Raw genomic sequence first — 26,761 nt, 5'->3', positions numbered from 1 at the left:
TTTGTTGGTTCTAACGAGCCAAGTCGGTGAAGAATGTTTTGCTTCAATCAGTTCCTCCCCTGTCCTGTTCCCGCGTTGAGCTCGAAGTTATTTTTGTGGGGGCAAATTTGCATGCAGTTGGAAATTCAATTGTTGAAAGCTGGTGGGATTTACATTTTGACACCAGCAGAAATACGCAAATCGATGTCAGTTGAAAAAATATCAAATCATTGAAATAATGACATTCAAAAGTGTCAGTTTATAGACCGGGGGAGTGCTTCTGCCTTGATTCAACAGCTCGGTAATTGTAAATCGGATACTGAAAGCTGTTGAGGAACATTTTCACTCCAATATCGAAGAACAGCAACTTCAAACTGTGAACCGTGACTTGGGAGAACTCTTCTAGTTACACCCCTCCCGTTCGCTGTCTCTCAAAATCCACTCGTGTGCAATGATGCTTGAAGACGGTGGCTGTGGAAAGTCACCTCGCCGCTCATTATAACGAATTTGTATGTAAATCGTGGCAGTATTTAAATATCGTTATCTTCACCATACGCGTCGTCCGCACCGGGGACCGGTCTCGGGTTTGCTCGTAAAGTGGCATATTTGGACACTGTGCTGCTCCGGCTTATTTCCCGGGAAATACGCCCTCCTCCACGGTGACTGAAGAGCAAAATGGTGCGAAAAACGATACGTTCCGGAACAAGAAAGTGCCGCTTCTGCTCTGCTCAGCTGAGCCAAAAAGGACACTTTCTCGGGGAAATTAAACTAGATCATTGAGGAAATGTGTCGCAATTAAAACTTTTCCTCTCGGGATAGCAGAAGTCGACCGGTGAAGTTGTTGATTCGCGGAAGCAGTAGAACGGAGTCCCTGAAGCAGCGAGATTGGGTAAGGAAGATGAGGTGACTCTTTGCTGGACTGTCGTTTAATTTATTTATTTTTCGTTTGAGCTCGAGTCTTCCATCATCGCTTAAGGCATCGGAATTGTTTATAAATTAGTATCGACGGATTCCAAGCCAAATCATCACATAGCAAATTTGAGTCCGAGTCCATTAGTGGAATGGCGATTATGTTTGAAATATAAATTATACATGCGAATATTGCCGACAAAATATCGAAACCACTTTTGAAAAATAAAACAACAATGATCCATTCTCGACAGGAAATCCGATCCGTTGTGATATAGTTATTTTGCTTCTCTTTCGGATTCTTGGTGGAACTGCTTCCTGTTTCGAAATATAATGGATGCTTCTCGCCACTAAATTTATTCATTTTCGACTTGCTAATGAATCACTAAGGTGGGGCTTACGATATAGTTTTCGCTTCTCTTCAATGATTTAAAAAAGTCTGACTGAAAAACTAAATTCCTTACAATTTGATGTGTTGTGATACGACAGGTTATATTTAAGTAACCTGGAGAGATCTATGCAGTTAATTGAACCGGCTATATCTTCTTTTAGTGCACCCGTGGCCGAGTGGTTAGCGTCTCAAATTATCATGCCGGGTGTTCGGGTTCGATTCCCGTTCTGGCCGGGGGATTTTTCGTCAAAGAAATTTCCGTCGACTTGCACTGTGGTCACGCGTATTCAAGAGCTTGCCCCTCGGAATACATTCAAGGCGTGTTATTTGGCTTAAGAAATCTCAACCAAGTATTAATGAATGACGCTAGTTATTGCATTCGTTGAGACGGCAAAAGATCCACAAGGGAACGTTAACGCCATTCAAGAAGAAGAAGATATCTTCTTTTACTTATCGCATTTTTTTTATCAAACTTCGGTGAAGATGAAAACGGTCATCTCTAATTTCAAAAAGTTACCTCATAAAAAAGGTTCACCACTTGGAAAAAAAAACCATATGCCAAATATTAGCTCAATCGGACTTAAGGGAGAGTGGCGCAAAGCGGTCAAAGTTTGAGTTTTTCGAAAATCGAAAAATCACCCAAGGGCGGGTAAATGAAATCGGGGTTTTCGAATTTTTTATTTTGATACCAAATGTCTTAAAATTGCATGAAACGTCGAGATCTAGCGTCATCTCGAAAAAATTTTTTTGTCAAAAATCGACACTCTGAGACTTGATTTTTTTTTTTCCGGAATACGAAATGACATGTATAGTAGTACGGGGCAAAGGTGCGCATTGCCCTTTTTGGAGCGCACGAGGATAAAAATTCGACAACAGTGCATTTGTTTGATACATTATTACACCTGCAGCTCACACATATAAACATGATACATTTCATGAAAGTGGCAAAAAATTATGAGGTAAAAAGAGCTTTGCGATGTTTTGATCTAATTTTTTCAATTTTGGTGACGACGATTTACTTACCTAATAATAAGTTCTAAACTAAACAGTCAAGGAAACCTTCATTCTATAGTAGATTATACTACGTATTCGTTTTTGTGAAAAAGCTCAAGAGCTTTTTTTAAAAATTCGATTAGTTCAAAAATTACTTGTGGGGCAAAGGTGCGCACTAGCGTTTTGTTCTTAAAAAAATTATAAAATGTTTTTAACCAACTTTTCAACGGGATCCACAAGAAGAAAACTGATTTGAAGAAATGCACTCCTGGAATGCAGTCGGACCGACAGAGGCTTCGGGAGGGAGTCTCGAAGCGTGGGATTGCGGCAGACCTCGGTATTTCTGAATCAGCTCTGAGGAAGAGGCTCATATCAGTAAGTGATTTATGATTTGTTAACATTTATACTTCTGCTGGGATGTGCCAGCGAGCACCTAGGGCGGTTCAGACCAGTATTTACGAGTGAGCAGTCTGAGGATCTGACGAACCATTGCAGAGCACTGGACAAAACTTTTTATAGTATGACTTGCAAAAATTTGAGGCTCCTGTCGTTTGACTTTGCGGAAACCAACAACCTCCAGCACGAATTCAACCAAGTTGCAAAACTGGCAGGAAAGGATTGTGCTTCTAGCTTAATGAGGAACCATCGTTTGTCTCATCGATCCACAAAACAGCGCCACGAAGCAACAGCGCTCCAAGGCAAAGCCTCTGAATCTTAAAAACCGAAATCCAAGATAAAAGGGAAAAATAAACAATGCTTGAAAATAATTCAAAATGAATTTCAAATGAAAATTGTTTTTATTTTCACCATGCATTCATTTCAATAAAGATAATGTTTCGTTTATGTTTATATTTTCACAATGAACTTCAAATAAATATTGTTTTTTTTTTCAACAATGAGTTTCAAATAAATCAAGAGAAGGTAACACTATGTATTTATAAACTTGATCTATGAAAATAAAAATGTTTTGGTGTCCATTCCTCACGATTTCTCTCAAGAACGGAGCAACGGATTTAAACAGTCAGTATCAGGATTGGTGGGTCTTAGTTTACACCTGGTTTATTTGTCAAAAAAGAAATTATATACCGCGAGTATAGATTACGTACATGAAAATAATTTCTGTGGAAACTTGAGTGTTCGAAATAATGTATATCAATATATCAATTGTGGGTGGGACGAAGTTCGCCGGGTCAACTAGTTTGTTAATAAAAACAAATTCTGTTTCAAATGTTGGACATTTTCAGGTATCTTATATTGTAGCATGGTACTGGTTTCAACATTTGGAAGCCCCTCGTTTCTTAATTTTGAAGTTCAGATTCAACACAAACTCGGTTGTGTTAATCTGAGCGTCTCTTTTCTATGTTTGTATGGGATGAATGGCTGCGCGAGTGCCTCTCCTATTTTTGTATTTGAGCGACTAGCCGTAATGGGTGCTGGATGTTGACTCGGCGGCTGTTCATAGCCAAGACACCCACTGACCAATACATTTTTAGAAGACTCATGCTTTCCTTTTTTCGATAACATAACTTCCCCCAAAAAAGCAGAGTCTTCCGGCGGGTTTCTTCTTCTTGAAACTCCAAATCCGGCGAACAACTCGATTTGAACTGTATTCGGGAGCGTAAAAACCGCGAATGCAGGAAAGCTAGACGGATGCAACCGCAAAGAACTTCGGTAACAACTATGGAATTATTAACTTCGCTAATAATTACGTAGTTCCGGTTCTAAAGAATGCTGGGCTGATCTGAGGATTAAATGATATATTCGCCCATTCCAACTTTGGCCGTGGAAGAGGCAAAGCGGACTAGTTTAAATCCGCGAGTGTTCAACCGGAAGGTAGTGGTCGGTGCTAGGTTCGAGTCAGCTAGTGTGCTAACTGTTCTTTTGTTTTTTCCTGTTTTTTTTTTTGTAGTGTCACAATCTTGATAATAATAATTTAGAGTTAGATTTAAATACCCTCCTGTGCATCCGTCTACATAAAATTGAGGTAAGCTTTGAATCAAACGTGGCACGTGGCTTGTATATAATTTAAATGTGGCCTTGTGTGGTATTCTTGTCTGTTGTGTGCCAGGAGGAAGATCCGTTTCGACCCCACGATCATCGTTGGAATCGAGTCTGTGCGTAAAGGAAGATCGCGCAATACGCCATCAAGCGCATACACTATTAGCCGGAAAATCGCTGCAGCTCAACTAACACGGAGATTGAGTATTCATCGGTATATTCATCGCCCACGTTCTCAACGCGGCAAGAAACCGCCGGCTATTAAAAAAAATGTCGTGAGTACTCACTTGTTCAATTATCTAACACATGCGCATGTAGAGTTAGAGAAATGAATTTGAAAAGCCACACAACTAATCAATGCCACAAACAATACCACACAATGAATATTGAAGCTAAAATTAGAGCGATAACCGACGACGAGAGAATATCGTCGGTAAAGAAGAGGTTGCACAGAAAATGAAACGATAGGCTAGATAGTAAAGCTACGGATTACAAATCCCATGGGTCGAGGTTCGAAACCGAAAGATTATTAATTAAATTATGTTGTTGTTGATTTGATGTTAAGATTAAATGATGTAATTCCTGTTATAATATGAATTAGAATATAATATATGTGTAGTAATGCATTCTATGTTGTTTCGATAGAGTGAACAAAATGTGTTTGAGGAATTTAGAGGCTTAGGAAAGAACATTGATGTATTTACTGGCTGGCATGTAGCCGAAACACCGACATCTTTTTCAGGAATAGGTCTCGAGTCCAGGGTTGGGACTCCTCTTCTGTTGCTGTAGCAGTATTTCAACCCCCGCTTTGTTCTCTGAAGCTAGTTTCAAGGTGGGTGGGATTGAAGGTACATAATTTTTATTGATCCCAAAATATTTACAATCACTCAAAAGTTAAAAAAAAATATGAAAAAAAACCGTTCGTTTTTGGCAAGGTTCAATTTTGGCAACACAAAATATTCGGGCGTGTTGCCAAAATCGAACGAGGTCGGTATCGCCGAAAAAATTATCTGAATCCGTTCGCAACAACATGGAATTATAGCGAATTCGTTTTTAAAACTGAGTTAGTGCCAAACAGGCTCTATAATAAAAAAAAACGTTTTCAGTTTCGCGAATGCGGTGGTTATTTGGTGTGCGTTATAGTAACTGCATTGAATTGCGTTATAGTAACTGCATTGAATTGAGTTTTTTTGTATTGTTCAAAATCTTTATTTTTTTTATTTGATATATCAAATGGAATCCCTGAAAAATATGTATGAGTATACCCTTTTGAACTTAAAAATCAGCAGCCAGCTAAATTCATTAGTTGCATTTTTTACATAACCAAACAACATGCTCGATGTAATGACATCCTGGATCACAATTACATAAATTGTTAGTAGCAAGACCTACATGATAAAGCGTGAATTGAGCACGAATTGATTGGACAACAACCTGAACTTCAGTCTAATAAAATCTCTATCAACGTTTAACCTTTTGAACAAAGCTCTCGTCAAATCTCTGGGGAGAATAGAGTGAAACCATCCAATATCATCTTCAAGATCATTCCTAGATCATCCCTCCATTGATTCTGCCAACTGATAAATGCCTTCTATCCGCAAATCGAGAATAATTTATAATATGCATCTAATCACATTGTGAGCTAACGCCGAATTGTAGGCAAAAAGATTGCTCGTTGCATTGTGGGGGAAAACGAGTGGCTAGTAAAATCAAAATAACATATTCATTGTAATCGTCAAATTGTTAACTTTTTTACTATATTAACTGTTCATTTCTTAAGCAAAAAAAATGCTGTATAAATTTCCTGTCTAATGGTATACAATACAACATATGTCGCATTAACGATTTTGAGTAATATGCGTTTAAAAACTCTTAATGAATCGTTACATTTTTCGTAGAGTGACCCCCTATATAGAAATCAAAGACATAGTCCTGTGTCAAAAGCAAAAGCAGTAGGTTTTCCTTTTTCATAGTCTTTTTTTTTCTAGATTACCCAAAACAATACTCGGATCTTGACAGTTCAGTATTGTTGTATTGGTGAACCCGAGTGCGAAACCGTGAAACATCTCAGTGCGAAACTAACAGCTTTCGGGGTGAACCTAGTGCGAAACTGGGTTGAAACTGAGTGAATAAAAAAACGTTCTGACAGCAGTTAGTGTGGCACTGGGGTTGGAACTGAACAAAAACGAATTCGCTATTAGTAACATCTTGATAATTTTATTAAAATATTTCCACGTCAAACACGGAATTACCTTTCAAACAACCCGACAATTATTCAAACTCAATGTTCTCAGCACAATTTTTGTTCTTTTTCGTAACATTCTTCCCAAAACTCAATGATAAAGTAAAATAACAGAAGCGACTCGGAAAAGTCGCTTGTTAAGAATGAATAAAAAACAAGCCTGCCTTTCAATATCAACTTTCCAATTCAGCGTTGGTTGTCGGTTACTTAACAAGTAATTTTCATGAGTGCCAATGTGAACCCTCAACCAAAGTCAAACTCATTCTCTATTGATTTCTCTTACTTTCGGTTTGTGTTCATTGTGTGTAAAATGTGTGTCTATGGATGTGTATCTGTGCAAATGAGTGACGCAAACTGTCACTGCTCGCAATTGGAAATGCCAACTCAAACTCCTTCTGTGAGAAGGATTTTCCCCCAAAATACGGGAGCACAAAAAGACTCACACTGGCGCGACAACTGTGGGAAGAAGGTGTCACTATCGGAGCCATGGCCACACCGTACGAGCAATGTCTATGCACCAGAAGTGTTTGTGTTTGTGCGTCGGTGTTTGTAGTGGGAAGTGTGATTGCAGCACATAGCCAAGGTCATACGGCACGAGATTATGTGCAAATAGAGAAGAAGAAAAATGAATGCGAAAAAGTACTTTCGCAGTATATCAACTCTCGGAATGGATGGTAGACATTCGTGCATGAAAGTAACATGCACACAGCCCGCCCCCGCCACACATGAATATGTTTTTCTTTCCACGAGGGTTTCGCACTTGACAACGGTGTTTGACTTTCAGATTTCCAACGGTGCGGTGAATGCTGAATATTTTATTCCGCATGCTTAATGGAGTTGAACCGTTCGAGTAGGGGTGAAAATATTACTTCGGAGTCATTCCACAACAGGGGGGATGGACTTCGGGCGTTTTCAGCGGAATATTTTCATGGAAACTTCAAAACAATTACTGTCGACGAAATGCTCTCGCATTCCGCTCGATGAGTTTCTCGCCCGCGTCGACAGCTGCCTGCTGTATGGCCGTGAAAAATGAGTACAAAATTCAATAAAAATCATTCAATTTGACAAATGGTGACAAAACAACGCTCCGCCCGACAGTGTATTCGCGGAACGCCATCGATCAATCAATCACCCAATTTGTCAACTTTTCAGACAGCGCGGCTTCAGTTGTTGTGGTGGATTTCCTCAAAAGTGAAGCAGCAAATTGAATAAGTTACTTCCGAACTCCAGCCGTATCGTTGCGAGATAAAAGTTGGAAGTCCGTCGTTTTCATCGCTTCTTACGCGATTGATCACTCCGAATCAAGAACCAACATCATCCGGAGTTTTTCGCTCCGTATATATTGAGTCGGCAAACAGCGGAGGAAAAAAAACAAATACTCCTCACAGGCTTTGATCCGTCAGAGCCACAGCCTACAAGAGTGGATCCCATGGTTGAGAATTTTGATTTATGATTCTCCCCCCTCTTTCCACCGTTATATTTCTCTCTGTTCAATAATTTCACCACCAATCATCCAATCATCCGCCCGTCACCCCGTTGGTCTATTCTTGCTGTCTTTGAGGGCATATCCCATCGGAGAAATGCGGAGCAATGTCCGTGCCAGTTATGATTAGCACCGACAAGGAATATATTCTTGTAGATGGATGAGTGGGTATGTGTTGTATATGTAGTTTTTGTCGGCTCGAGCAGAACTAGTTTAATTAGGGTAGGGATTTTGGGTTACCTGTTTTTCTTTGGCCACTGCAATCATGTCACGTGCCCCATTCCGGGCGAACTCTCGATAGGGAAAGGTCCGCTCGCAGAGGCTGTCGAACAAACGGAGTAAAAACACGTCTTTACCGGTGGGTTGCGGGGTTCGGGGTGCAAGGTTTACTGCTACTCACCCGTCGAAGAACAGCGGCAGGTAGCGCTGGTAATCCAAGTTCTCCGCCGGGACGTGCCACTTGATGAACTGCTTGGACGCGTTCGGGCCGAAGTAACGAGATATGGGAATGTCACCCCGGAGGAAAAATTTTCGGAACAGCGAGCGGCAGGGCGGCTGGCGGCGATAAATTGGGATTCGCGGAGGGCACACGGGTCGGGTGCAGCGTTGGGACAGCCGGTACGAGAACGGAGGCACGCAGCGGATTGCGTGACACTGGCAGCGACAATTAATCATGTTGTTTACTTTTTTATGCTTCCGTTTTTTTTATTATGAAGTTTTTTTAGCACTGGGAATTTAAACACCTTAAATTTGAAAATTTGTTCTCCTGAATTCGATAGATTTTTTTCTTTTTTTCAAGGCCTACTTCTGCTGTTACTCTCTGTTATAATGGACTAGCCAGAAGGGTTAATATATAGAAGCTCTTGATCCCTGGTCTAAGCCAAGGAACTGGAATTGACAGGTGGTTCGTTTGCGACAGTATGATGATAAGGCATGGAAGATGCGAGAGGGGATAAAAAATGACAGCGACTATTTTTGTTTATAAACAAAGCAGGTCAAATTTTTATGCTACATAGCGGTCCACACCAACATATACATACGCTGGGCCGGTTTCAATCGAACTAGCTGTTGTGTCTCACAACCCGCACGATCAGGTGAGTCTCCAGCTAAAGCAGCAGTCGCCGGGAAACGATATGCATGGATATCCACAGAGTATCGCTATCACTCAATCCTAATGGGTCGCCAACGACTAATTCCACCAAAGCGAATGGAACTTAGAGCAGTACGGCACAAGCCCGCCGGTAGTGACCCTTTCATATACCCACTAGCAAAGCTCCCACAATCACTGAATTGCCAATCCCAGCAGCAACAGCAACAACCCTCACGTTCCGTAAAACAGCAATGCAGACAACAACTTGCAGCAGTCACCGAAACACAACAATGATGCCAACAGCGTAAACAAAACCAACGTTTATGCGCAGCAAACACATAGCGGTATGCACTCATCATTGCATGCCATTTGTTATCCTCTTTCTAGGAAAACTCTAGCCGTTCGTTTTGTCGCTGTCAATTCGAACTCAAGTAATGGCTGAACAGCAGTTCTGACATAACGTTCCACCTTATTATACCGCCTTGGTCTAAGCCACGGGGACCATTGAGGGTGGGCTTTCAACTGCCTCTTTTAACTCGGCTAGCTCGAGCTTGACAATCGAAGGCTCAAGATCGGCTCACTCCCTTTTTGGGCACAAATCAAGGATTTAGTTCACAAGTAGAAACACAGATAGATTCCTTTTTTTCGTTTATTCAACTTACATTTGTGTGTATGTCAGTGTGATGTGGCTGGCCGGATGCTGTCGAGCGAAACCTGTGCACCGCGAGCTTTGCCGTAGCTCGAAGAGTTCCTTTAGGGTTGGCGACTCAAGTTGCTCGTTTCTGAAAAGCTTCGTGGACGGCAGCAATCTCTCTCAAAATCGTTTCGCTCTGGGGAATCCGAATTCAGGGCTAAAATATTGGGTCCTAATGGGAAAAAATTGGAAGTCCAGAGTTACTACTGGGTCGTGCTCTTTATCCAAATCCATAGCTGATCCTTCCGTTCTTTCAGGTCGAACTGCAGTTTTCAAATGCTTTATTTGAATTTCTATAATTGGGATCACTTTAATAGCTTTTGTTGTTCCTTGGTTAAAGAGCTTTTATTGTAGACCCAGTAGTGCTTTCCTTTTCCCATCGTTCCCTTTTTCGGAAGTCGCTTATTAAATGTCTATTGCGCAATCCATTGCGCAATTTTTCGCCCGACAACAGGTTTGTGTTTGGTGTGTGTATATGTGTGTGTAATCATATTTATAGCTAACTTAAATCCTAGTTTATTTGAATTTCCTACATTCTAATCTGATTGACTTTAATCATATAACTAACTTATTTAATTTACAGGGTTTTCCAACTTTAAATTCCGAAAGTAAATTGAAATAAAACACACTTAGAATTCGAATTTCGATGAAACTTTAATTTCAAATTAAAGTTTGGTTTATGCCATTATGTGTGAAATACAACATCATTCAAATGTCCACCTAGGGCTTCCTCGCACACCTTGATCCGGAACAGGTAATTTTCGATGACTTTTCGGCACATATGGGGCGGTATCTCGGTCATAACTTCACGAATGTTGTCTTTCAAATGTTCAGGAGTTTGCGGAGAGTTGGCATAGATACGGTCTTTCGCATAACCCCACAAAAAAAAGTCTAGCGGGTTCAAATCGCATGATCTGGACGGCCAATTGGCATCACCAAAACGCGAAATTATGCGTCCCTTAAATTTCGTTCGCAATATGGTCATGTTCGGTCGTGTTGTGTGGCACGTGGCGCCGTCCTGCTGAAACCACATGTCATCCGTATCGATATCTTCAATTTGTGGCAAAAAACATCGGTTAACATGCGGCCATAGCGCTCACCATTCACAGTTACCGTCTCGCCGTCCTCATTTTCAAAGAAATACGGCCCGATGACTCCACCAGACCATAATGCGCACCAAACAGTGACTTTTGGCGGATGCAATGGCCTCTCAACAATCACGTGTGGATTTTCTGAGCCCCATATACGGAAATTTTGGGTGTTCACATAGCCACCGAGCTCGAAATGTTTCTCATCGCTGAAGAAAATTTGATGCGAAAATTCAGCATTTTGCTGCTGTTGTTCGTTCACCCAATCGACGTATGCCCGACGCATTCCATGGTCACGACGCTCTAATTGTTGTACCAGTTGGACTTTATATGGATGTAGGTGCAAGTCCAAATGCAAAATTCGCCACAATGATGTGTTTGACAAGCCCAATTGCTGAGCACTCCGTGGAATCGAAACATTCATCCTCCACACTGGCAGCAACAGCAGCAATATTTTCGGCCGAACGCACATTACGATGATGCACAGGTTTCACACGAAACACATTTACCCGAAGCACATTTACTCAAATATAACACCTACATGAATGACATTAACCCGAATGTAACAAATATTCGAATGTAACATTCACCCAAATGGACATTCACCCGAATACGAAATTTATCCGAATGCAACATTTACCCAATTGTAAAAATAACCCGAATGAAGAAGGAAAAGTTTCGTCAAATCAGATTAGGCGTCGTGCACAAATTACGTAACGCTAAAAATCCGGATCCGTATTGGTCTTTAAGGCTAAGAGATAATTGAGACATGAACATGGGTTATGGAATGTTTCGAAAATCATGCAGGTGATTTTAACATAAAAATTACAAAGCATAAATGCTTTGGAAATGTAAAAAAAAATAATTAAAAAAATGGTGTTTGCGTATTAACGCTACCGCAGCGCAATTATTATTATGAACTTCGAGACGAATAAGACAACTCAAATCGGACCATTCCTTCCTCGAGTTTCGTGCCTAGAATCACATTTGGCCTTACATTTTATTAATATACAGTATGCAAAAAAAAAGATTTTTTCAAAATTTCAGTTTCGTGTTCAAAATTGGATGTTATTTATTCCAAAATGGCCAAAAAAGCACAAATTTCGATCAACATCCAAAATTTTATTACTGAACATCAAACTGGCAAAAGCCACCATGATATTGCCGATATTGTGCAGCTTCACAAAGATACGGTCGCTAGCATTGTGCAGATGTACAAAGAATGTGGTTCTATCTCACCAGTTAAGCGATCGGGGCGTCCTTCAAAGACGACCGGCCGAATTGGCAGAGCTATCGTGAAGAAGACGGAGCTGGACCGGAGACTATCAGCTCCGAAAATTGGGAACAGATTGAAAGTGAGTTTTCCATTCAACATGGACCAGTGATGACTGGAATAAAGTGATTTGGTCAGACGAGACGAATGTGATGCTATTTGGGCCTGGTTGTATCACTAGAAAATGGCGTCGAACCGGTGAAAGTTTGAAAAAAGAAGTGTTTGCGGCCTACAGTCAAGCATGGCGGTAGTGAGTTATTTTACTAACATTGATCTTCCAACCAACTGAGCATGACATTGATTCTTTTTCTGCATGTAGAGTCATGGTGTGGGGATCTATGACTACATCCGACATTGGAGAACTTGAGTTTATCAATGGAATCATGACCAAGGAGGTTTATTTGGACATTTTGAAGGGAAAACTACGAGCGTCCGCACACAAACTAAAGGTGCAGATATACGTTCCAACTAGACGGAAATCTGGAGCACCCCTCAAAGCTGGTTTCGCAGTGGTTCAAGGAAAAGCGTATAAGGTTATTGAGTGGCCAGCACAATCTCCCGACCTTAATCGGATCGAGTAACTCTGGTCAATTTTGAAAATAAAGCTACAGAAACAAAATCCAACAAGCATCCAGCAATTGTGACCGCTAAACTTAACTGAATGGGAAATAACTTGTCGATGCCACGACGATGCCGAGCAGTTATTAAAGCAAAAGGTGGTCACAACGTTGTACTGAAACTATGTGAGCCTGTGAGGTGGATATACTTTTTTGCGTTATTTTTGAACTTTTTAACATCATGTCTCAAATGCAAGGGTATTTTTTTTTTATTTTGAACTCGCATGAATTGGCTTTGTTGTAAAATAAATAATAATAAACTTAACAACAATTAACCGTGTTTTATTTTTCTGGTTGGTTTTTTGAAGAAATCAATTTTTTCGCTGGGGGTTGATAAACTTTTTTTTTGCATATATTACGTTTACTCATCTGAGCGTCCAACGAGCATGAGAAATCCACGAATTTTATCTTATTTCAAGGGGATATTCTAGTGTAGAGACACGAATTTAGGACGTTTTTTCGAGCTCCGTAAAAATAAAACAAAGAATATTTTTACTATCCATTATATCATTATTTGTTTATCTATATTTTAACCATAAAATAAAAATTGAACGGAAGAAGAATATTCATGACTAGAATAGTAAAGAGCTGATGAAGTGAGAGGGTTCAAAAAAAGTTGTACCATGGCGTACACGATTCCAGCTCTTCTGATTATAAAAAAAATAGAACAGATTCTGAATCAGTAAAGATGCCGCTATCGCATTAACCTCGGACAAGTCAAAAACATCTTTTTTGACAAAATGGCGGCCGTTTAAAAACAAAATGCGGTTTAAAACGTTTTTTCTTACGTTTCCCGATTTTTTTAAAATAGTGAAATTTTAAAAATATTGGGTCCTATTATAGAAATCGAATCGAGGATTCGATACAATCACTATCACTATCACACTGAGTAAAACCTTGAATTTTAGAAATCGAGGAAAACAGCTCGATTCGTTACTCTGCTCGAATGTCAGTGGCGGTACTGAAATATTTTGAAATGTTTCACAAAGCACTATAGAAAGGATGCCAAATCTTTTTTTGAGACATCTGCTATGAAAATTATAAATATCTATATTTCCGAAAGTGTTAATATAGTTATGTTTTGGAGAAAACTGATAGTCCCTCAACGAATGAAGCTTGATTCATGCATGGATGTGTAATAAAAACGACATCATGTAACAATTTGCTTTACAAAAAATATAATTATTAGAAAATGAACTTTTTCATGTATTTTCACAACTGCAATCTATGGAATTTCGTAAGGGGTCACGCATGAATTCCACTTTTTTTTAGCAAAACAATGTTTTTGCATGTTCTCTTTTAGCGTGTTTTTTTTTGTTGTAGCGGCGTCAATAGCTTGATTGTATTGGGCCACCACCAGTGGCCCTAAATTCTCGCTGGTTGTGTTTTCTTTACCTTTCACCTCATGTCAATCCGAATCTGTAATTTAAAAAAATCATTATTGTTTTTCAAGACATTTCAGCTTTAGCATATGGTATAGAAAGTTTGGTATAGTATAGCAATAACAAAGAAAATTGCTGACAATAGTAACACGTACTAATGTACGCTAGCAGGAATAAGCAATTTTTAGGTAGGAAATTCGGTAGATAGTAATTCAAAGAATATGATAAAATTTACTTATGAAGTTATATGTATCGTAGAAGAAACACTTACTTTCTCCCATTCTGAACCAAGACGCATTGATGGTCTCGTGCATTAAGCTCCTAACTGAATTCATCCCACTTTTCCTTAACCGGGATTCTATTTGAACTGCCTCCACAAAAACCTCGAGCAATGTTTACATTCGCTTTCATTGGTTCAACGAGTCGTGTGATTTATCTGTCCACCCATTTTCAGCCACTGAAATATGCGTTGAAAGTAAGTTCTGCATTGTAAATTATAACATTATTATTAATATATAATAATTAATAATGCTGGATTGAACACTTACCATGTAAAGACTACTCTGGCAGCACCGTAAAATAAATACTGATCAAAACAAAAGAACATGTGTTGAAAATTGCATATATTTAAGCGTTTCTAAAATGTTTCTCAAAGGAAAATATCAGGGACGCAAACCAAAACAAAATTACTCTCTGAAGATATGTAACAAGCGAACCAAACAACTCGAAAAGTTATGACACTTGCATCAATAGCTGTCACTCGCTCGGTGTTATCGAATTGCTCGATTTCTATAATAGTAAAATAGAGCTAACGAGCAAAATTCTTATCGCCTCGATTTATATGATAGGGCCCATTATTTTTAGAGGTTCATGCGATAGAGAAGTGCACGCAGATTGTATTCATATAAATTCAACAAGAATCGGTTCAGTAGAACTTTAGATATCATATGCGCGAGTTTGAAAAAACTAGTTTCGAGAAAAACGCATTTGAAGATCATTGTTATGGCCATACCAGGTTAGATACCTCGTCACTAAAATGGCTCTAACTCGACAAATAATGGGATTTTCGATACGTCCTTTCTAGGGTATATTCTTGAATGCCTAGCCTACTGAAATATGAAAGAAAGAAAAAATTTCTAGACTAGAATACTGCCTTAAACCTGAATGTGCGATATAAGCGCCTCCCACTCGCTCGCGATGCAAATATTTGGCTTGTCGGTGAACGAATTGTACAGAAAATGTGTCGCATATGCTCTCGATTAATGTACCAATAATATTATTCCGGGGTGGTCGAATCGGGCATTAACAAGTGCACATTCACTAAGCACACATATTGCCGGCACAGCTTGCTCGGACAAACAACTGAAATTGAATTCTTGGTTTTCAGAATCATGGGACATATTCGACGCACATCAGCAGAAAATCATACATTAAACTCATATTTCATTTTTCATTATACAGTCTCCTACTCTAATTGCAGATGCACTGGATGTGCAAAATCGACCAATCAGAATGCGTGATTTCCATTATTTGAGATTCTTATATTGTTAGTAGTTAGTTTCATTAGATTTATTTAAGTTTACTCATTGTAATGAACGATTCATTCTTGGAGTGCTCTAAACGATTGACGCAAAAATCTCGTAAATCCATCCGGAGATTTTGTTTTATCCCATCAGTTCATTTTATTAGGCTCATTCGGCAATTCAGCTGTAACAGAGCCGAATTCATTCGTGTACATTTTTATCTTAAGATAACTTTTGTTGTATATTACACTGTTACCATTTTTAGGCGTAAGAGTATTCCTATCCATCGATAAGCATTTGTTTTATCTATTACACAGTAGCCGTTCGGGCGTAAGAGTATTCCTATTTTATCGATACACGGCACATGTCGCCTTTTTTCGGTGTAATAATATTCCTATTGCTCGAATGTTCACAGCGGCACTGTTGATATGAGGCTTCCATTCTTGTGTTATTAATAGTGTCAATTTCCGATGCAGCAGACTGGGATTACCGTCACATAATGGTTGTTGCGTGCACATAGTAGCTAGAATAACACACAGAGATGGTCAGTTGGGGGGCCCTGAGTTATGAGATTATGATCGATCGCTCAGCAGCGGACACGCAACCAATTAGGCTACGAAGATCCCCTCATCCGGAGATGACTGGGCAATAATTGTGAGTACAAGAGGAAGCTTGTATCTTCGTTTCGGCCAATCAGGACTGGGTATTTCTGTTTGGATAGGGGTTGAGATTTTTCAATTGTTCGATAGTTAGTTGCATGATGTATATTACTTTCTTAAATTTTAATTATTTCAATTTAATAGAAGTTGGCTGGGAATATCCTGATACGGAAAAACATCATGGGTATAAAACGATCAATGATACCTACCATACCAGACGAAATCTAGAAAATTTATTTTATCGTGGTGCAATAGTTTTGAATTGCAATCAATGATATATTCCAAAACAAAAAATACCCGGGCAAATGTAATGCACTAGGCAAAGGTATGCCGTGCGACGCTCGCAATAGTTCGGTCGGACATTGCAGAAGGATCGCATCCTATGTTTCAAACTACCGGACAATCAGTAGAACACAGGTTTGCGTGTGTGAGACCGCCGCGTCCGACGGCGGGTCGACGATCATCTTGGCGAGACGGTTGCGTCATCTTGGCGGTTTGGACCGTCTCGATTCCTTATTCCGGACTTCACCCCCATTACGTTGACCTCAGATTAAAATTCGAAAAACGAATATAAAAAAAGTAATTTATAATAGAAACAACATGTTTTTCTATGAGGCGTTTTTACCAATGATGTTTTTCTCTCGCCATTATTTCTTTTGAGCGGTTGCTTCTGTTGCAGTTGTTTTCTGGGGAGATATTTTCCGATCACAGTTTAAACTCGGCCAATTTTCAATTCGGTGGTAATTTAAGTTAGAGAAAGAGACGGAATGGGATCGTTCAACATAACGTACTTTCCGGAATAAAGTCAATTTAAGGCAAACAATTTGAGATAAAAAAAAATTCTATAACTCTGTCATAGTAGAGTTTTGACCAAATGCATATAACGTTTTTTTTTCATCAAATATGACTCTCTATCCTACCTTGAAATATGTGCACTGAGTAACCTAACACCTTGTATATCACTCCTACTGAAAATAATTCTACCGGTTGTCTTCTTAGGCAGACCGAGCAGACTCTCCGCCGTCGCGAATTGATATTAAGTTAGGGTAAATGATCTTGGTCTGTCCGATTTGGGGTGTTTTTACGCAACTAGTAATTTTAAATCGATTTTTCTTCATGAAAATAACATAGAATCGATACTAGTTGAAAAGCCCCAAGTCTCTAGTTGCTAATACTACAATAAGGCGTTGAAATTATTCAAATTTTAACGTTTTTTTTAACGATTTTCCTCAAAGAGGAATTATGATCATGGTTTGACCACCTCTAATCATGGTTTGTTCAAAAAACGATCATGGTTTGTCCGGTTTTAGAAATCACCATTTTTGAATGCAAACATTCGAATTCTCAAGTAGATGTTGCATTTACCATTGCTTGAGTTTACTGTCATCATATTGATCCATTCATATTTTAGGCTTTCTTCACAATATTGCATTTTATTGGTCATTTTAAAAGTGTTCACCTCAAGACACTCAACATAGGAAAACTTTCTTTCTGCTATGTGCGAAGGACACAATAAACAAACTGCAGCGCGCAAGGGTTGCCATAGGAATCATGTGGACAAAACAAAATTATTGAATTGGACAACTCATGATCAGAATTGAGTTCATCAAAATGCGTTAATTTAATGATTTAGTTATGTAAATCTGATACAAATGGTGTGCAAGAATGATGTTTACAATATTTGTAAGTGTTATAATCCAGAAAAGGTCTGAATACGTGCCAAATAATATCCGGTGATCGATTAAAAGCTATCTCGAATGAGGGGCGTATTGACACCAATAGATGGTGTATTTTATAATCCTTTAAAACATGTGATACCGTAGAAAAATACTATAAAACTTCTGTAAATCATGAAAAAGACTATTTTATTTATATGTTTTGAAACATTCTAATACGTGATTCGACAAAGGTGTGCTGAATTAGAGCATTCAAAAAAGTGGACAAACCATGATCATATTTTCGACTGGACAAACCAAAATCATTTACCTTATATTAAATTATGTATTAAATTTTTGGGATTTCGTTTCGTTGACTGGTTTAAAGTCCGCGTTTACAGAATCGCATCGCTTTCCAATATTTTCCAATATCAATTATTTTGATTCATGCTTCCATCTTGTTGTGTACGAATGCAAGTTCGAATGGGGATAAACGTATCTTCGGAAGAAAACACCAAATACTCTCGCCTCTCGTGCTCGCCTTATGAATTATTAATCTCACAATAATTGTATTTCCCGTCTTCATTTTCAGAGGAGGACTACGACGCGTTCTGTCTGGCGTATATGTTCACGTATCGGGATTTCGAGATGGGCACCCTCGGACTGGCCTGGACCGGCGACCTCAAGAATGCCGGCGGTGTCTGCGAGAAGAACGGGGTGAGTCTGAACTTTTCCATATCCCCGCGGACTGAAAACAGATAACCAAAAAAAAAGCTTCGTCTGGGAAAACTTTCTTGCCGACCGAGGAGCACAAAAATGCTCCAAATAACAAAACCGAGACGAACACAAAACGGAAACTATAAATTTGGCGGAGATCAATTTTGCATCGCACACCACGAAATGGCTCCGGGTGGGTGGGAGAGTGAATGAAATAGGACGGCAACGATAATCGTGGCCAGAATTTTGAGAATCCCGAGCACAAACCGAACAAAGTTCTGGAGAACCAGATACAAAACAAGAAAAAAAAGACATTGACTCTCGATGGGCGCCTCGAAATGGCTGAGCGGCAAAATAAAATTTCGATCCATAAATAAGTAAATGCATAAAAGCTCATTCTGCCACCGGCAGAGGCAGGTTTGCCTTTTTCGTTGCCTCCTAGCGCTACAAAACTTCTTCTAATTCTAATTCTAAGCTTAGAACGTTGAGAAAAACTGCGGAGAAGAACGTTTTATTATCAGAGAGCTGGAGTGAAGAAAAACCAATCGACCGACGAAGTATAAGATGAAGTCCCTGCCTCCTTTTTCCTGCGGAGGACACAATAGAAGCAGGATGTTACCAGTGGATCCAGACCAGGGACCCAAGCTGGGAAACTGGAAGCTACATCAAATTTAATGGGCTTCCTTTCCGTCGTTTTACCTTGGATATATTCTGTCTAGTCTTGTCTCTGCTGTCTTTTTCTTACGATTCACATGCAGTCTGGCAGAAGTTGGCGTCGAGTGTTTTCAATTCCGTCGATTTTATCTCGTTTCATGATATGAATTTCCCATTTGAAAATGGAGAAAAGTTCACATAGAAACGGAATGCGATGACTACCTCAATGGAAGAGTGCGCTATGTTGCTTTTATGGCGAATACAGAACTTCGAAGTGTTCCATAAAGCTTAGCCCCCGTTTGCCATTTTCTAGTTTGTAAAACGGTTCATTATTACATAATCGAAGCGCTAGGTAGCTGGGTAGCTTGAGAAAGGTTATGCTGCCGGGACGGAAACAATAAAAAAAAGTTTTTCGGTTCAAAAAGTGCCCATCCGGTTTGTTTTCTATTAATGAATGAGCTTGACATTTTTTTCTAATTGGTCCAAATCATGGGATGTCGCACAAATTGTTATTTAAAAACTGAAAATCTCCATATATTATATACAATAATCAGTTTCTAATATGTAGTGACGGAGCTTAGATTCTTCTTAAGATCTTTAAATTTCTATCCAGATCGTATGTTCCACATGCCAGAATAATTCACAGATCAATTTATAAAATTGAATCGCTTCTCAGATTCTCAGTTTCGCAAACTCTCAGACTCTCATATTCTCAGATTCAGATTTTGATTCAAATTCATGTTCAGATTCAGATTCAGATTCAGATTCAGATTCAGAATCAGAATCAGAATCAGAATCAGAATCAGATTCAGATTCAGATTCAGATTCGGATTCAGATTCAGATTCAGATTTAGATTCATATCCAGATTCAGATTCAGATTCAGATTCAGATTCGGATTCTCAGATTCCCAGATTATCAGATTTTCAGTTTCTCAGTTTCTCAGACCGTAGGAATCATCACGAACGTATTCCCGACCGATACAAGATATCGCTCTAAATCTAATTGAAATTATATACAAAAATATGTTTCTAATTTGTAGTGACGAATTATAGATCTTCAGATTTCTATCCAGATCTCATGTTCCACATGCCAGAATAATTCATCAAATTGGAACGCTTCTCAGATTTTCAGTCTTTCAAACTCTCAGACTCTCAGGTTCTCAAATTCAAATTCAGATTCAGATTCTCAGATTCTCAGATTGTTAGATTCTCAGATTCTCAGTTTCTCAGATTCAGCTTCCTTGATTCAGATTCTTAGATTTAGATTCGCAGCTTCTCGATTCTCAGATACTCACATTCAGTTTTCAGTTTCGCGAACTCTCAGACTCTTAGATTCTCATATTCAGATTCAGATTTAGATTCAGATTCAGATTCTCGGATTCGCAAATTCTTAGATTATCCGATTTTCAGATTCTCAGATTCTCAAATTTTCAGATTTTCAGATTCTTAGATTCTCAAATTTTCTAAGATTAAGATCCTGAGTTTCAGGTTCTCAGATTCAGTTTTTCACATTTAGATTCCCAGATTCTGATTTTCAGATTCTCAGATTATCTCAGATTTGGATTCTGAGATTCAGATTCTCAAATTTAGATTATCAGATTAATATGCCCAGATTCCGATTTCAATCGTCAGATTATCAGATTTGAATTCTGAGTTTCCGGTTCTCATATTCTCAGATTCTCAGCTTCTCGATTTTCAGATTCTCAGATTCAAAGTTTCACATCAGATTTCCAGATTAAGATTCAGATTCAAATTCAAATTTAAATTCAGACCCAGATTTAAATTTAGTTCCAGATACTCAAATTCTTAGATTCTTATATTTTATGATTCTCAGATTCTAAAATTGTCAGATTCTCAGGTTCTCAGACTCCAAGAATCGTAGGTTCTCAGATACTCAGATTATCCAGGTTCTCAGATTCTCAAATCGTCAGTTTTTAAGTTTCGCAAACTCTCAGATTTCCGATTCAGATCCAGTTTAGATTCAGATTCTGATTTAGATTCAAGTTCAGTTCCAGATTCTTTATTCTCAGATTCTTAGATTCTCAGATTCCTAGATTTTCATATTTTATGATTCTCAGATTTTAAAATTGTCAGATTCTCAGATTCGTAGATTCGTATATTCTCAGATTCTCAGATTCTTAGATTCTCAGATTCTTAGATTCTCAGATTCTTAGCTTCTTATATTTTATGATTCTCAGATTGTAAAATTATCAGGTTTTTAAGATTCTCAGATTCTCAGATTCGTAGATTCTCAGATTCTAAGTTTCGCAAACTCTCAAATTTTCAGATTCTCTTATTCAAATTTAAATTAAGATTCAGATTCACATTTTCATATTCTTCGACTTCTCAGACTCCGATTTTCAGATTCTTAGATTCTAAAATTGTTAGAATGTCAGATTCACAGATTCTCAAATTTGCTCAGATTTAGATTCTGAGATTCATGTTCTGAGATTTGAATTCCCACATTCCGATTCCGATTGTCAGATTCTCAAATTCTCAAATTATTCCTGATTTAGAATCTGAGATACAGATGCTCAGATTTAAATTCCAAGATTCCGATACCGATCGCCAGATTCCCAGATTCTCAGATTCTCAAGTTCTGAGTTTCCGATGCTCAGATTTTCAGCCTCACGATTCTGCGGCTCTCAGATTCTCAGATTCTCAGTTTTTCAGATATTCAGATTTTCGAATTCACATTCTGAGATTTATATTCTCATATTTGTATTCTCAGATTCAGATTCTGAGTCTCAGCTATTCCGGAGATTCCAGCGATTTCAGAGAATCTAGAGATACCAAAAGCTCCAGAGATTCTAGTGAATCCCCAAAATCCATAGATTTCTAAGATTATAGAGATTACAAGGATTCCAACGATACTAGAGAATCCAGAGATTCCAGTGATTTCAGAGATTCTAGTGATTCTTGTGATTCTTTAGATTCCAAAGTTTCCTCAAATTTCAGAGATTCTAGAGATTCCACAAATTCAGGCGTTTCCAAAGATTCCATGAATTCTAGAGATTTCAGGGATTCCAGTGACCTCAAAGATTACAGAAATTCTAGAAATTCCAGAGATTCCTTAGAATCCAAAGATCCCAAAGATTTCAGATATTCTAGAGATAACTGATTCCACAGATTCCAGAGATTCCACAAATTTCAGAGATTCTAGAGACTCCAGAGACTTCAAAGGTTCTGGAGATTCCAGAATCTCCAGAGATTCTGGAGGTTCTAACAATTCTAGAGATTTCACAGTTTTCTGAGGTTTCCCAGATTTCAAGGACTGTAGAGATTCTAGAGATACCAGAGAATTTAGAGTTTCCAATTATAATTGCGCTGTTTTTGAATTTTGTTAAAAACAAATACTTTATTACCCGAAATTTGCATGGTACAGGGAAGCGAATGACCTTCGTTTAACTACCTCATTCTTCTCTTCTCCCGCCACTGTCAAAGAATTTCCCTTTTATTTTTATGGTTCTCTAAATCATTCTAAAATTCGATATAGTCGATCATTCTTTTGTCGGTTAGTATATTGCGAATATTGCGAATAAAACGGTTCAAATTAGTGAAATTTTCATGTTTTTTAAAGATTTTATTGAAAGAAAAATTATGATGTAGGTTTGTCCTCTTATGATCATGGTTTGTTCGAAAAATGATCATGGAATTTTCAAGAAGATGATGCATTGAGTCTATGGTCTTCATATTGATTCATTCATAGTTTATGCTTCCTTCAAAATATTGCATTTTCTTGTGCATTTTAAAGGTGAACAGCACTCAACACAGAGAAACTTTATGTGGACAAACCAACATCGGACAAACTATGATCAGAATTGAGGTCATCGAGATGCATTGATTACATGATTTAGATATATAAATCTGATACAAATGGTGTGCAAGCATGATGTTTACAATGCTTGTAGGTGTTATAATCCATGAAAGGTCTAAATACGTACCAAATAATCATAAAAGGTTTGTATGTATGCGAGCAGACATTTCTTTCCGTTTTCTTTTCTCATTTCATTTGGGGTTGTGCCAAAAAAATCCATACGACGTCAATGGGGATCGAACCAAGACCAGCTGGAATGCAAAGATATTTCACACAACCACACTATCCACATAGCTACCAGCGCTATCATAAAGGTGCGTGATAATATTACACCTCATCATAAAATGAAGTTGGAAAGTATTTTCTAAGAGGATAAAGAAGAACATGAACGAGAATATATTTTTCTCTGCCTGGGCCGTGTATTTGGCAAACTACACGAAAAGCTTTCATATGCTTTCATTTAAATGTGCCTCCTGTTTCGCTTGGTCATATTGGCTCTAGCACATATATTATACAAATGATATATCCGTATTGGAGAGTAGAACATTTTCTGTTATTTTTCGGCTCATTTAATGTAATAAATCTGGATGCCATAACATGTGCTAAAAATTAACTTTGGGTGTATGTTTGAGTTTAATTTTGAAGCTGAAATGTGATTCCACAAATAATATTCAGAAGTGAATTACATTCTCGGATGTAATGGAACCATTGATTAAAAATGCTAACTATAAGAGTCCAAATGTCCATATCCATGTTAGCTTTCCAAAATAGCTTTCAACCCAATCTGCATCGAACCATCCCAACCCTCTACAGATTTGCTCCGGGCTGTCAGACACGACCACTTCTCTTGAAAAAGAGAAGCAAACGATCCAACCACCGAATTATCTTCCTCCCACCTCACCCCCAATTCAATCATATATCAAAGCTCGGAGACAGCCCGGAATCAGCTTCGCCCGCTCTTTCGCTCGCTTGCATCCAAAACATTAATTACGGACTTTGGCGCAGGAGAACGGGAACGGGCTAATCCATCGGCTGTGTTCGTCCTGTGTCCGGCTAAACAGCTAAACTATGTAACAGAATAGAGAACACAGCAATATCTGCTTCTGTGCTGGGAATCCACCATTCATTGCAGTAACTCAATAGGAAACTATCCGTCATTTTCATCTCTTGCTTCACGGGCTCACCCGAGATTGGACTCCAAAAGAAAGGCCACGCAATAGGCCCGGTCTTTGAGGGTTGGCGGGATAGCAAGATTGATTGTGAGCCGACTCCAAAGAAATCTATGCAATGGAAACGCGCGCGGTAACAGTCCCAAAATTGAAGACGAATGGAGACGAAAAATGGGAAACCTTTAATTAGGATATGAGAGGCTTTTTATTCTTTTCAAGTGGGGGTTACACATTTGTAACGATAATAGGATCAAGTAGGATTTACCCTTGAGGAAAAGGAGATGGATTGTCATGCGACGAGCGACGAAATTGGAACCATTGATGCGTGGTCTAAGTAGACGCAATGAAAGACGAATTCTTGTGGGGGACTGGATCACGTAACGCATGGTAGTAGACGCCACCGTGAATGGGAGCGCGTGGGATTACAAGGATCAAAGATTACCGGCCATGAATGGACTCTTCCATGTGTCCCAAATCTGTTTGGTTATTCAATTCGACGGGTCTCAGCGTATACTCGTAAACTTGGAAATCGTTTTCATCGGGTCATTTCACGAATAAGTTGCTACCCTCCTCTTTTCTTTATTGAATTTTGCCCGGCGACCATTATGGAACCCCATCAACCGATCGTTTTATAGCGCCCGGCCGGACAGGGGCTGATAGTATGTTGAAAATTTAATTCATGGGCCTTGCTGGGACTCTTCGTCCACGTCCATTGTGCTGCAGCAATGTGAAAGGACGATCCACGATGGAAAAATTGAAACGGTCCCGTTCCGTCCAAGACCCAGTTCCACCCACGACGGTAAGCACCCAGTCGCGTAAACTTATATTATTTTATTTCCACTTTGTTTTTTTCTGGTGTTGTTGCTTCTCTCTGCAGCGGGGAAAGAATTATGGCTCATTTCCCCGGCCCCGAAAGGGATGTTTTTCGGTTATGGGCCGAACGGGGAAAAACGATCTCGGGGCAGGCAGCTCGGCGACGGACACGTAAAAGCTTTTCATCTTCGCGAACACACACTTTTGTTACTGCCGTTCGGAATGGGAAAACAAAACTCATCCGACCTTCATTTCGTCGGAGACTGTCGTTTCGCTTCCGGCAGAGATATGGGAGGCGCATATACACTGTGTTTTATTATCTGGAGGGTGCTGTGGTGGGGGGAGGGTGATGGGAGGAAAATGTTGAAAGTCCAATAAAAATAAATTATCGGCACGTATCTCGCAGCACGGAATGTCGGCTTACGTCAGGAAACTATCGATCGACAGAATCCTAGCGCCAGAGTGGCAGTTGGTGACATTTGTGCATACAATCCCGTTGACAGTGCTGGAATTTATTGTATCCGATTTGTCAAAGGTTTGCATTTTGTCTCGATGCTGATTGATACTCGCGATGGTGTCATTCGGAACGGGTTGTTGAGATGTATCATCGTGATCAGCATACTGAAATCTGACTGAACTTCTCATCCTCTGCAAAGCATTGCAAATTATTGAGAATAAAACTTTTTTTAAACCTATGTTTAAGGGAAAATAGTTACCTTGTTCAGATGAATTATCATGAAAGCATATCATTTTTCTGGCAGTTCTAGTATTCCCGACATCGTTCACAATTTTCTGATATCTTGGTATCAATTTTCTGATACCGCCATGTCTTTTATTTTCTGAGATACAACTGTTGACACCTTTCTCTCAATTCTTTAACTTCGGATCGTAAAAATGTTTTCGGATCGGCAACGAAACTACAAAGCCAACTGATATTCCTGGCCAGCGAATGACCTCCGGGTATAAAGTCCCTTGAGAACAAGTATTGAACTGATTGCAAATACATGCAAACCGCACTTCTGGTCCCAACACATAACGGAATGAATGTGTTTCCCTAACACGTGCTCCAAAACCAATATGTCTGAGGAAAAAGCCGAGAGCATTTCTGTTCCCAGCGTATACAGGCATATCGTAATGAATGTATTTCTCTAACACGGACTTCAAAATTAAAAAATTTTGAAAAATCAGCATTGCAAACACATGCAAGCTGCGGGTACTTTCGTACCAGCTTCCATTAGTACAGACCGGAATATATTTGTCCAAAACGGCAAGGAAACTGAGAAAATCGTCATTATAAATACTAAAGAAGAATGAAATTTCAAGATTGAAATCTCTATAGTATAAAAATTGAAGTTGAAGTTATTGATTCATGCATATCGAAGGTACTTTTTTTTTCTTTCTTTATTAAAGAGATTTTCAGCCAAAGGCTGGTTCATCTCTAAAGATCGAAGGTACTTTTATATCCGCATACACTGGCATGCACTCGGAATGTAAAATAAAATAACACAGATTACAAAAGCAGATACGAACACAACACTCTTTCAATCAACAATTTCATCATTATAAACAAATGATTACAAAATCAACGGTAGTCCTACGTTAAATATGCGGTTAT

General features: G+C 38.9%; 2 protein-coding genes across 8 annotated transcripts in view; one reads left to right on the top strand and one right to left on the bottom strand.

Annotated features, from left to right (window-relative positions):
* The window catches only part of LOC129763557 (parkin coregulated gene protein-like), a 34,321-nt gene extending 25,531 nt beyond the window's left edge, over positions 1 to 8,790 (bottom strand). For all 5 annotated transcript variants that reach the window (XR_008740964.1, XR_008740965.1, XR_008740966.1 and 2 more), the window contains exons 1-2: positions 8,396 to 8,790; positions 8,236 to 8,317 (exon numbers count right to left, since the gene is read on the bottom strand). Coding sequence is in view for 2 of the 5 variants with exons in the window: in XM_055762754.1 (XP_055618729.1) it covers positions 8,236 to 8,317; positions 8,396 to 8,670 (357 nt within the window). In the remaining 3 variants the exon portion in view is untranslated. The remainder of the gene's footprint in view (positions 1 to 8,235; positions 8,318 to 8,395) is intronic.
* Positions 1 to 26,761, top strand: part of LOC129763556 (uncharacterized) — a 429,649-nt gene that overhangs the window by 330,688 nt on the left and 72,200 nt on the right. For all 3 annotated transcript variants that reach the window (XM_055762752.1, XM_055762751.1, XM_055762753.1), the window contains exon 8: positions 18,569 to 18,693. In XM_055762752.1, coding sequence (XP_055618727.1) covers positions 18,569 to 18,693 — 125 coding nt within the window. The remainder of the gene's footprint in view (positions 1 to 18,568; positions 18,694 to 26,761) is intronic.

This window comes from Toxorhynchites rutilus, chromosome 1 (assembly GCF_029784135.1).
Source record: "Toxorhynchites rutilus septentrionalis strain SRP chromosome 1, ASM2978413v1, whole genome shotgun sequence".
NCBI lineage: Eukaryota > Metazoa > Arthropoda > Insecta > Diptera > Culicidae > Toxorhynchites > Toxorhynchites rutilus.
The sequence above is the reverse complement of the archived record's forward strand: the minus strand, read 5'-3'. Positions and strand labels throughout refer to the sequence as shown.